The sequence below is a fragment of the Macaca nemestrina genome, chromosome 13, assembly GCF_043159975.1.
Source record: "Macaca nemestrina isolate mMacNem1 chromosome 13, mMacNem.hap1, whole genome shotgun sequence".
In the NCBI taxonomy this organism is placed as follows: Eukaryota; Metazoa; Chordata; class Mammalia; order Primates; family Cercopithecidae; genus Macaca; species Macaca nemestrina.
The window spans coordinates 81,065,868-81,079,345 of record NC_092137.1 but is presented as its reverse complement, the minus strand read 5'-3'; the positions used below and the strand labels follow the sequence as shown (position 1 = coordinate 81,079,345).

At 35.2% G+C, this 13,478-nt stretch overlaps 1 protein-coding gene across 8 annotated transcripts in view; it reads right to left on the bottom strand.

Annotated features, from left to right (window-relative positions):
- Positions 1-13,478, bottom strand: part of LOC105465339 (catenin alpha 2) — a 1,482,339-nt gene that overhangs the window by 51,297 nt on the left and 1,417,564 nt on the right. For all 8 annotated transcript variants that reach the window (XM_011713753.3, XM_071077395.1, XM_011713752.3 and 5 more), the window contains one exon: positions 12,771-12,952. In XM_011713753.3, the coding sequence (XP_011712055.1) occupies positions 12,771-12,952 (182 nt within the window). The remainder of the gene's footprint in view (positions 1-12,770; positions 12,953-13,478) is intronic.

Sequence of the window (13,478 nt, the reverse complement as noted above, 5' to 3'; positions counted from 1 at the left end):
CGCTTGGATACAGAATCTGTCCATGTTTAATAATATCCTCGTTATTCATATTTCTAACTTCTAGACCTTAGAAAATCTATTTTCTGATGTTTACTCTGACACAATATTTGTTGTAACTTCATCTTAACCCATTCAATAAGACTGCATTCTGTTTGATCTTTCATTGCTAACAATTGTGTATTTCAAGAATTTCAAAGGATCTTGGAAAATGCTTCCTCATGAACCTTCTATAGTAACTTCCAACAGCTGATTGATTCTTACAAAATGCTCCAAGTTAGTGAAGAATGTCTATGTAGACCCTGAATCTGCTTGATGCTCAGGACCCCATTTTGTAGACAACGAATGAAAAGAAGCATGTCGTTTTGATTATACCAGAGACTACAGTTCATAGACTTACTAGTACGTTAGGAAAAAAAAGTTTGAGACTTTAGAATTCACATTGTAGACTCAATTCAAATTCTTGGAGTCGCAACCTGGGTATGAGGGTATATTTCATAAAATTAGAAAGCAAAATAGAAGTTATGAGATCAAATATGTTCTCATTTTCTAGTTGGGGAAGCTGAAACCAAGGGAGAAAGACAAAATAACATGCCCAAATGACACTGCTATGCACAGAGAGAAACAGAATCGAAGTCTATGTGTCCTAAATCATAATTTAGTACACTTTTTGCTAAATATGATTCATTCTTAAGAATGTAAAGTAACGTGCTCAGAGAAAAACAAGTAGCCTTAACTATATACATTAATACACAAGTTACAAAAAACACTGATTAAATAGATGGCTCAAGAATTCAGAAAGAAGAGGTTGGGAAAAACTAATAAAATTACAAACAGATTAATGAGTCAGAAAACAAAACAATAGAAGTTATGAATAAATCCTAAAACTAGCTCTAAACCAAAAAGATATAGAAAATATATTTAGAATGCTATCAAGAAAAAATAGGAGAAAAATATCCAAACATAAAAAAGAGAGCAATAACCTTAGAAAAGAACAATAATCTTAGAAAAGCAAAAAAAAAAAAAAAAAAAAAAAAAAGTATCATAAAGCTGCTTTCTCAAATACATGTAAATAAATGTGCAAACAGATGAAATAAGTTTCTAGGAGAATATAATTTATCAAAATGGACCAGAAAGAAGATTTTGAAAAATTTAAACAGTCTGATTTCCATGGAAGAAAGAAAGTTGTCAGATAGAACTCACTGAAAAAAAAAAAAAAAAGTAAATCCAGGTAGTTTCTTGTAGGAGTTAACTAAACCTTTAAAGAGAAGATAATCTCAATGCTATTTAAACTCTTCCAGAATATCAGAAGGAAAATAATTTCATTAAGTTACATAATACTGATATTATCAGAAGCAACTAAAAACTAAAGATGCTCACTTAGGTAGTAAAAAAACAAAACAAAACAAAAAAACAGAAGGAAACCCAAAGAAAGAAATGACAGAATTGACATGAGTGCTGAATAGGCTCATACATACGAGAATTATTTGTTAGGTTTTTAGGAACTGGGCAAGCCAGTTGAAATGTTGGGAGCTTAAAATCTGCCACGATGGGAATATTTACTTCATGGACATAAGCAAATGCTACAAAGTTCAGGGCTTTTTCCCTCCATAGACCATCATCAGATCTTGAAAAAGCTCAAAGTAATAGTTATAACTAGTCGAGAATAAAGGTATTGTGACTTAGAAAAGGTATATGAAGGTTTCTTGAGCTAGGTGATAGTTGTACAAGTTACTTTAATTAAAGTCATATATTGGCTGGGCATGGTGCCTCACACCTGTAATTCCAGCACTTTGGGAGGCTGAGGCTGATAGATTGCTTGAGCTCAGAGGCTCAAGACTATCCTGTAGTCCCAGCTACTTGGAGGCTGATATGAGAGGTTCACTTGAACCCAGGAGGAGGAGGACAGTGGCATATTTATTTTTCTGTAGATATGTTCAGTCGTTTCAATGTTAAAATGTATTCACTTGTCAAGTTGATGGTTATAAAAAAATTAATTTTCATTTCTGTTATGACAGAACAGACTGAGTCTCAATCATTTATTGATCATTATTAATGATTTATATATTTTCTCTGAGTTGTCTTCAAATCTTTCACATATTTTTCTATTGACTCTTTTTCTAAATTGCTTATCTAAGCTCTTCAGGTATTTTGGATTCTGATCTTTTGTTATATTGCAAATTACTTCTAGTCTTGGCTGTATGTTAGGTTTCTTTTTTTACAGTTTTTAAAAACAAATTTTAATTTTATTGTAGTCAAATGTATTAATCATTCATACTATAGTTTGTGCTTTTCATATATTCTTTAAGAAGCTCGCTCTTATCCCAAGTTAATTAAAAATATCCTTCCATCTTATTGTAAAATTTTAAAGTTTCATTTTTATATTTAGATATTAAATCCACCTATAGTTTATGCCTTTTGTATAGGGTAAGATAGGAATCACACTCTATTTTTCTAACCAGTAACCAATTGTCCCTTGACAATACATTGAAAAGTTAATCCTTTCCCAATTTTATTTTTAAATTTTATTACCTTTTATCTTTAAATTCTGTATAAGTAAATGTATTACTATAAAATATAAACACAGAATGCAAAAATACCCAGAAAAAGAACATGAGAAAAATTGCCAACTGCCAAATTCAATTGTCTAAATATTCATAAAAATTTGAACTACTAAAACGCAGTTAAAGTCATGTGTAAAATGAAGAAAATTATTTGAATCATCTGGGAAATCCTGAATATCTCATATGTGGTTCTGAGTATGATGTAACACCTTCTAAGAAAGTTTCAAGGCCCAGGTTTCTTTAAATGAGCACAAAATTAGTGACATGACCCACTTTTCCCACATCGTGAACAGAAGAGAAGAGAAACAGAAAAAAAATAGTCGGGCCATTTCTGGGGGCGGGGGACCAAAGTTACTCATTTCCTTTTGCTTACATAACAGATGGTGTGGTGTGGTTGCCCTTACTGGTAGTTGAGGAATAACTGTGGAATAATAACTAGTATCTTTAAAAGAGAAGACCTTGAATTTGGCTTATGTAGCAAGGGTAGCATTTTCTTTTAATGCTATCATTGAATAGGTTTCAAGTGAATTCTAAAGCTCCTTCAGACATTCGAGTGTCTATATCAATGTTAACAGAATTTCTGTAATGATGGGCATTCTATAACTCTGCACTATCCAATATGGAGTCATTAGCCACATGTAATTACAGGACACTTAAAAGATGGCTAGTGTGACTGAGGAACTAGATTTATTTAATTCTGTCTTCTATTTTTAACTTTTTATTTTGAAATATTATAGATATTGAGGAAATTCAAAGATATGTATAGAAATGTCCTATTCATTCTTCTCCCAGCCTTTCTCAATGTTAATATCTTGTATAACTACAGTACAATAGCAAAACCAGGAAACTGATACTGGTAAAATTCATAGGGAATATTCATCTTTCACTATTTTTTATGCACTTGTGTAAGTATAGCTTCAAGTGACTACTACAATTGAGACACAAAACTGTACTATTACCACAAGTTTCTTTCATACTCTTTATACCATTTAACCCATCCCTAACACATTCCTAAATCATGAATCTCTTCTCCACCTTTAAAATTTTATGTCAGGAATGCCATCTAAATGGAATCATACTGTATGCAATATTTGAGATAACTGTTTTTCACTCAGCATAATTATCTTAAGGTTTATCCAAATCATTGCATGCATTTTTATTGCTGAGTAGTAGTCTATGGCCTAGATGTAACACAGTTTGCTTAACCATTTGCCCAATGAAGGACATTTGGGTAGTTTCCAGTTTGGGACTATTACAAATAAACCTGATGTAAATGTTTATGTATAGGATTTGGGGTAAATACAAGTTTTTATGTCTCTGGGTAAATGTCTGAGAGCAAAATATCTGGGTCCTATATAAATCCCGTTTTAGTTTTTTGAGTTTTTTTTTTTTTTTTTTACTTTAAGTTCCAGGATATGTCTGCCGAATGTACAGGTTACATAGGTTTACATGTGGCATGGTAGTTTGCAGCACCTATCAACCTGTCATCTAGGTTTTAAACCCTGCATGTGTTAGGTATTTGTCCTAATGCTCTTCCTTCCCTTGCTCCCCAACCCCTGACAGGCCCCAGTGTGTGTTGTTCCCCTTCCTGTGTCCATGTGTTTTCATTGTTCGACTCCTAACTATGAGTGAGAACATGTAGTGTTTTCTTGTTCCTGTGTTAGTTTGCTGAGAATGATGGCTTCCAGCTTCATCCATGTCCCTGCAATTAACATGATCTTATTCTTCTTTATGGCTGGATAGTATTCCATTGTGTTTATGTGCCAGATTTTCTTTAGCCAGTCTATCACTGATGGGCATTTGAGATGGTTCCAAGTCTATGCTATTGTAAATAGTGCTGCAATAAACATACGTATGCATGTGTCTTTGTAGTAGAATGATTTATAGTCCTTTGGGTATATGTCCAGTAATGGTATTATTTCTGGTTCTAGAGCCTTGAGTAATCGCCACACTGTCTTCCACAATGGTTCAACTAATTTACACTCCCACCAACAGTGTAAAAACATTCCTATTTCACCACAGCCTTGCCAGCATCTATTGTTTCCTGACTTTATAATGATCTCTATTCTGACTGACATGAGATGGTATCTCATTGTGGTTTTGAATTGTATTTCTCTAATGATCAGTGATGACGACCTTTTTTTATATGTTTGTTGGCCACATAAATGTCTTATTTTGCCAAGTGTCTGTTCATATCCTTTGCCCACTTTTTGATAGTGCTTTTCTTCTTGTAACTGTGTTTAAGTTTCTTGTAGATTCTGGATATTAGAACCTTGTCAGATGGGTAGTTTACAAAAAATTTCTCCCATTCTGTAGGTGGCCTGTTCACTCTGATGCTAGTTTCTTTTGCTGTGCAGAAGCTCTTTAGATTAATTAGATCCCATTTTTCAACTGTGGTTTTTGTTACAATTGGTTTTGGTGTTTCAGTCATGAAGTCTTTGCCCACACCTATTGTCCTGAATGGTTATACCCACGTTTTCTTCTAGGGTTTTTGTTTGTTTGTTTTTGGTTTTGGGTTTTACATTTAAAGTCTTTAATCCATCTTAATTTTTGTATAAGGTGTAAGGAAGGGGTCCAGTTTCAGTTTTCTGCATATGGTTAGCCAGTTTTCCTAGCATCCATTTATTAAATAGGGAATCCTTTCCCCGTTGCTTGTTTTTGTCTGGGTTGTCAAAGATCAGATGGTTGTAGAGGCCAATATCCCTGATGAACATTGATATGAAAATCCTCAATTAAATACTGGCAAACCAAATCCAGCAGCACATCAAAAAGCTTATCCACCATGATCAAGTCGACTTCATCCTTGGGATTCAAGGTTGGTTCAACATAGGCAAATCAATAAATGTAATTCATCACATAAACAGAACCAATGTAAAAAACCATGATTATCTTAATAGAAGCAGAAAAGGCCTTTGATAAAATTCAACATCACTTCATGTTGAAAACTCTCAACAAACTAGGCATTGATGGAACATACCAAATAATAAGAGCTATTTATGACAAACCCATACCCAATATCAAACTGAATGGGCAAAACCTGGAAGTATTCCCTTTGAAAACGGGCACAAGACAAGGATGCCCTCTCTCATCACTCCTATTCAACATAGTATTGGAAGTTCTGGCCAGGGCAATCAGGCAACAGAAAGAAATAAAGTTTATTTAAATAGAAAGAGAAGAAGTCAAATTGTCTCTGTTTGCAGATGACATGATTATGTACTTAGAAAAACCCCTTGTTGGCCTGGCACAGTATCTCAGGCCTGTAATCCCAGCACTTTGGGAGGCCGAGGCGGGCGGATCACGAGGTCAGGAGATAGAGACCATCCTGGCTAACATGGTGAAACCTCATCTCTACTAAAAACACACACAAAAAATTAGCCAGGTGTGGTGGTGGGTGCCTGTAGTCCCAGCTACTTGGAAGACTGAAGCAGGAGAATGGCGTGAACCCGGGAGGCGGAGCTTGCAGTGAGCCGAGATCGCACCACTGCACTCCAGCTTGGGAGACAGAGTGAGACTCCATCTCAAACAAACAAACAAACAAACAAAAAACAAAGAAACAAAACAAAACAAAAAAACCCTTGTCTCTGCCCAAAAAAACTCCTTAAGCTGATAAGCAGCTTCAGCTAAGTCTCAGGATACAAAATCAATGTGCAAAAATCACAGGCATTCCTATACACCAACAATAGACAAGCAGAGAGCCAAATCATGAATGAACTTCCATTCACAATTGCTACAAAGAGAATAAAATACCTAGGAACACAACTTACAAGTGATGTGAAGAACTCTTCTAGGAGAACTACAAAGCACTACTTAAGGAAGTAAGAGAGGATGCAAACAAATCGAAAAACATTCCATGCTCGTGAATAGGAAGAATCAATATCGTGACAATGGCCACACTGCCCAAAGTAATTTGTAGATTCAGTACTATTCCCATCAAGCTACCACTGACTTTCTTTGCAGAATTAGAAAAAACTACTTTACATGTCATATGTAACAACAAAAAAAGCCTGTAGAGCCAAGACAATCCTAAGCAAAAAGAACAAAGCTGGAGGCATCATGCCACCTGACTTCAAACTATACTACAAAGCTACAGTAACCAAAACAGCATGGTACTGGTACCAAAACATACATATACACCATAGAACATAACAGAGACCTCAGAAATAACACCACACAGGTTTTTAGTTTTAAAAGAAACTGTCAATGTTTCAGTTTTATTTCATCTTAGTGAAAATTTTAAAACCCACAGCTTACTTTAGGTATACTCAATGGTGAATAACAAAAGCTTTACCTCTAAGACTAGGATCAAAGCAAGGATGCCTGCTCTTGCCACTCCTATTTAACATAGTACTGGAAGTCCCAGCCAGTGCAATCAGGCAAGTTAAAGAACTAAAAGGCATTCAAATTGGAAAGGAAGAAGCAACATTATCTCTGTTAACAGGTGACATGATCTTACATGTAGAAAATGCTTAAGATTCTTAAAAAGAAATCCTGGTAAAACTAATAACTGAATTCAGGCAAGTTGCAGGATACAAAATGTTTCTAGACACTAGTAATAAAAAAAATCCTAAAAGAAAATGAAGAAAATAACTCAATTTACAATAGTATCAAAAAAAATTAAATGTTTAGGAATAAGCTTAACCAAGGAGTCAGAAGACTTGCATGCTGAAAACTACAAAATATTGTTGAAATTACAAAAGTAAATGGAAAATCATTCAATAAATGTGGATTGGAAGACTTAAGATGTCCATACTACTGAAAGAGATCTACAGATCCACTGTAATCTCTATCAAAACCCAAAGGCATTTTTGGCCAAAATTAAAAAATCGATCCTAAAATTCACATGCAATCTCAAGGCAACACAAATAGCCAAAGCAATCTTGAAAAGAACAAAAATTGTAGGCCTCACACTTTGATTTTAAAACTTACAATAATCAAAACAGTGTCATGCTGGCATAAAGACAGACATGGAGACCAATGGAATAGAGTGGAGTTCAAAAATAGACCCTTACATATATAAAGTCAAATGATTTTCCACAAAGGTATTAAGATTTTTGCTAAGATTTAGGTCTTGGAAAAGGGCAGTGTTTTCAATAAATGGTGCTGGGAAAACCGGATTATCTACATGCAAAAGAAGCAGCAGTACTCATGTTATACCTCATTTAAAAATTAACTGAAAATAGATGAAAGACCTAAACATAAGAACTAAAGTATAAAACTCGAAGAAAACACAGGAGAAAACTTCATGACATTGGATTTGGTAATAATTTCTTGGATATGACACGAAAAGTATAAGCAATAATACAAAAAAATAGATGTTGAACTTCAAGATTAAAAACTTTTGTGTGTCAAAGAACACTATCAACAAATAGTGAAAACAAAGCCAATAAAATAAGAGAAAATAGTAATTCTTTATCAGGAATTTGTAATTCATGATAAGAAATTAATATCCAGAATATACCAAGGACTCCTACAACTCAACAACAAAAAAGCAAACAACCCAACTGAAAAATGGGCAAAAGACTTGGACAGACATTGTTCCAAAGGAGATATACAATGCCAATAAGCATAGGAAAGATGTTTAACATAATTAATCATTAGGGAAATACAAATTAAAATCACCATGAGATACCACTTCACATCCTTTAGGATGGCTACTATCAAGAAAAACAGAAAACAAGCTTTGGCAAGGATGTGGAGAAATTTGACCATTGTGGAAAACTTGGAACACTTGTGTATTGCTGGTGGGAATGTAAAATGGTGCAGCCACTGTGAAAAATAAAATTGTGATTCCTCAAACATCTAAAAGAATTACTATATGATCCTGCAATTCCACTTCTGGGTATACACTTAAAAGAAATGAAAGCAGGAACTTGTATACTTATACACTCATGTACAGTGCAGCATTATTCATAATAGCCAAAAGGTAGAAGCAACTGAAGTGCCCATTAAGAGATGAATGGATAAAGAAAATGTGGGTGGTATATGCATTCAATGGAACATTATTAAACCTTTAAAAGGAAAAGCATTTGAGTATATGCTACAATATATGCATGAACTTTGAAGACATTGTGCTAAATGAAATAAGCCAGTCACAAAAGAACAAATATTGTATGACTCAACTTATATGAAATACCTATATTAGTCAAATTCATAGAAATGGAAGGCAGATGGGGAATTTACATTCCGTAGGTACAGAGTATCTGTTGAGGAAGATGAACATGTTCTGGAGATGGAGGGTGGTAATGGTTGCACAAAGATGTAAATGTGCTGAATGCCATAGAAATATACACTTACAAAGGATTGAGATGGTAAACTCCATGAGATATACCATAATAGAAAAACAATTTAAGTAGTCATATACAGCTAGTGGCTACTATATTGGACAGCACAAGTCAAAATGAGCTACAGTCATTCAGATAATGTGAAGTGGGCACTGAAACAAGAAACAAATAAAACAGAAAAAAAAAAAAAGGAAGAAAAAGAAAATCACATCCATGAAAGCATCAGAAGTTTGAGTCTTCTTATCCATGGAAGACAATATCGACAAGAAGACTGGCCACATTGGTTTATCTCCCCATTTTAAAATTGCGACCCATAGCCCTTGTGTTTTTCTACCTTAGAGCAGATTTTGTATTTTGTGGGTTTTAAAAGATGCTATGGGTAATCTCATGTTCTGAATGCAGGAGCAATCATATTGTCCCATCTGGAGTATGTTTTTAGTTTCCTTGGAAAGAGCATCAAGCCATATAATTAACTCTACTTATATAGATTCTTGAAACATTCTCTCTTTTGGACATAGGTAATTCTGATGCAAAGGTCAATATCTGGAGTCTTTCCCGTGAAGTGGTCACTCCAAAAAAGTTAAGGAAAAGTATTACCGCATCACTGCCGTCACATCACCATTTATGAACTAATTCACATTTATTTTGTGAGAAGGTAATAAGTAGTAATGTGAAAAATCTATGCCTCAGTATATTCTGAGTTAATATACTTAGTATTCAAAATTCAAATTCTGAGTTAATCCAAGTTATTTTTTATGCCTTCTCAATACCTCTAACACGTTAATACCAAATGTGACTCTCCAATAATGAGATATAGCACATAAAAAGGGTATTTGCAAATGTATTGAACCATAAAAGTCACTTTTCAGAGACTTCTGAATACGCTTGGGAAATTTTACTAATCAGCTGAGGCAGTATGAAGACAGCACAGTGGAACAGTTGAGTGCATCTGGGGAATTTCAAGAACTCAGGTAGAACTACAGAATCACAAGTTGAACTGTTTCAGGTTCTTCCTGGAATAGGTTGTAAGGTCAGACGTTAAACATCTACAAAATTAGGACAGAAGCCTAAAGGTCAAGAAAGGTAGACCTTGCAGAGCAAACACAAGGATTTTTATTCTGTGAAAAAAGGAGCTAATGAGAGTTTTGGTGCAAAGGAAGCTGGATGACTGCCCTTCACTGGACAGATGTGGCCTGGATGAGTGGAGAATCTGAACCAAAAGACCAGCTGAGGTACTACTGAGCATGTGAACTAAGCCAGGAAATCAAGTTTGGGAAACATAGAATGATTATATGATTTCTGAGTCTAGTGCTCAGTATTTGACAGTCGGTCTCAAAACTGTTGAAGATTTGAACTTAAGTTTGATTCTAAAAACAGGTTTGTTCTTTGCTGTACAATTAAACTTGAGCTGTTGCTATCTGCACACCTTTTGTTACTTGGAAGCAAGACTAGCAACATGCTATTTCTTTCTGAAAAATGACATGAAAAGCATGAATTCACTCCATGCAGGATGGTGCTTCTGCCATTGTCGATGAGATGGAAGTCAAGAACTGAGTGGGAAAAAGACATGAGGCATAATCAGTTTTATCTTCCATGAAGAAGTTATTACACATATAATGAGGCAGAACCCTTCCAATTTTAATAATAATGGAGTGGATATCATTGAGATTACTGAATCAAATTAATGAATTAGCTAGTGATAAGAATAAAATAATAAGATAATAAATGCCAGGGTATTGTGTACCCACATGCCCTTTACACATATACATTAAGGAAGGTAGCCAAGTTTCAATTCCTAATCAGTTATATCCATTTCTTTAAATAAGAGAAAATGGTACTTAAGAATGTTTAGAGTTACGGACCTAAAATTATTCCTCCTTGAAGTGGAATATGCAAGTGGAAGGGCAATAATAACAATGTGTAAGGTCAAATATAGTGAACTTAGGTGAGAGGCCACAAAGAAAGGCACTATTCAGCTGTCTGTAAAAAAACAGGCTGTGCAGATGGAGGCAGCAATGAAGCCTCAACTTCCTATATTGCATTTCAAACACACAGTCTACTCTGGTTCTCTAGTCATTAATTACTATACTCCTCCCTGTGCCCTAACAAAAAGAGCACAAAACTACTCATCACGTGGTGGGAAAAACTGTAACTAGTAGCTCCCTAGACATTTCATTATTTAAATCAGCATAAAATGATATGAAATTCCTAGGAAATTGAAGACACCTTCTTCTCACTTTTAAAACTATACTTTGACTAACAGACATGTGCCTTATTTAACACCATGTAATAAGACCCCTCAAATATATCTTTTATAACTGTGCCTTGACCAGTTATATAATCTAGAGAATTATAAAATGTGCTCCTGATCAAAACTAGTAACATGACCAGATTCATTATTCACTTTAATGAGATTATTTGTTCAAGTGATGCTATTAATGGATTGGATAATCATCAGATAAAGTACTAATAAAATGTTGAAAGCAAGCAAATTAAGTCATCATAGGCCTTGAGAAACAACGACTGAGGCTGCCATAATAGTCTGATTTGTAGGAAGTTTCAGACTGAAATAATGCTCAGACTTTTTTCCTGCTGTTTTGTGAAATAAATGTGTGAAGTCTACAAAGACTAACCAAATGTACAAATTTGAACTTCTCATGAATACAATGACATTTAAAAGTCTCGAAAGGCTCCTTCATAACAGTAAAGTCATTCCACTGAAGTAAAAAACAATTTTAAAATATTTGGAAAAAGGGCCAAGCTATGTCATTAGTACGTATTGGCCAGAGGCAAAGGGGGTGACACAGAGATATTCCATATGAAATTATAACTTTTAATCAACTCTAGCCTTTTCTTATTAGAAGCATTCAACAACCATTAAAAAAAGTTGCCACCCATCAGATGATGTCTTGACATTCCCATATATCTTATATTATTTCAATAACAAATATCATGTTAAATCATTAATACATCTTCGCGTATATGTGTGTTTTCCAGAAAAAAACCTACGGTAAAACGCTAGTTTATATTTGTATGGCAACATAATTTATACTTGCATTATCTCTTTGGATTTAAAAACTCTCTTCTGAAGTTGATAAGACAAGTGTTATTTCACTATTTCGCAAACAGAGAGTAAGAGACCTCCCCCCAAATCACCTGATATTCTGATTCAAAATTCAGGGAGGTTCCTATTGAGTTTTGCTCTCCCTTGGTTTGCCCTTTGTGTTGAAAGGGCAGATATATCACCTTCTTTTAAAGAAGAGACCAAAATGCATTGATAGAAAGAGCACTAACCCTTGTTGAAGAAAAGTCTCCTGACAAAATTCTGACTGGTCATTTGATTTGTCAAACGTACTAGCTCAGAGTTAAAGGAAATAAATCTTACACAACTTTAATTTCTCTGTGAAAACAATGGAATCTTAGATAGTTGTACCTGATTCTTAATATGTAAGAATAAAATGTGAGCTTAAATTAATGCTAGATCACAAGCTAGTATTACAACATACTACATGTATACATGCACGCGCACGCACGTGCACACACACACACACACACACACATACATATTTTTCCAAAGGGATATTAACGAATCATTCACTTTATCTTCAGAATAATATTTAAGCATATTGCAAAATAGCACAGACCAAAGATGAGTCACCCATCCCCAGGGGTTTGATTTTATGACTGCCTTAGGGTAGATAATTACAACAAGAATTACAACATTGAATCTATTCTCCTTGACCAAAAAGACCTACCTATCTGCTAGGAATTAAGTCCAGATCATTTTGACTTATACATGTAAATTTGTAATATCACCACCTTGCCTTGGTATATTTTAATTTTTCAGCAGGCTCTCACATGCTAATACACACTGCTACACTTCTGGGTTTAATGAAAAAATCTTCAGCTCCCTGGCTCTGGGCCTCACCTTGTGAAGTCTGTCATTTCCATCATGATCATGCACATCTGCTTGGCCAGTACAATGATATCATTGCCGCTGTCGTCCCATTTGGCCACTTCTGCATCCAGCTTGCTTTTCTCTTGATGGAATATCTCCACCTGCTCAGCTATTTTTGCCTTCTCCTCCTGCGGTAGTTGCGCCATGATGGCCTGCGTGGGTTACAGAAAAAGCGTGAGTGACGGTGACAAAGGAAGTACAGACCGTATGTTGACTCTGCCTTCTGCGGATGGCAGAGCAGGACCCTGCAAAGGCTTATGAGCTACCCTGCCATTTAGGAAAGCACGTCTTTCTCTATTCCAGGGAGGCCACGAGCACAGGCTGATAAGCGCCCCAAAGTCCCCGTCCCACTCCCACATATGAAAAATACAGAGATATCCAAAGCTACGTGCGCACTGGCAATAACAGAACTTCTCTGCCGCTTTGATGGCATATGTTTGTTCAAAAGAAGCTATTCTTGACAATTTTTATATTTGGTCTCAGGAAACTTTTACCAGATGAAAGAATGCACCTCTTTCAACACTGAAATCTGTTCAGAGAAGGGAAAAAAGAAAAACGGCCTTCTGTCGCTGGAAAGGAGAGGAATTTTAAACACTATCTGAGCATCCAAGTGGGGGAGGATGGGGCTACTTTCTGAGTGTAAATGAAGGTGTCTACAGAGAGATGCCAAACAAAAAT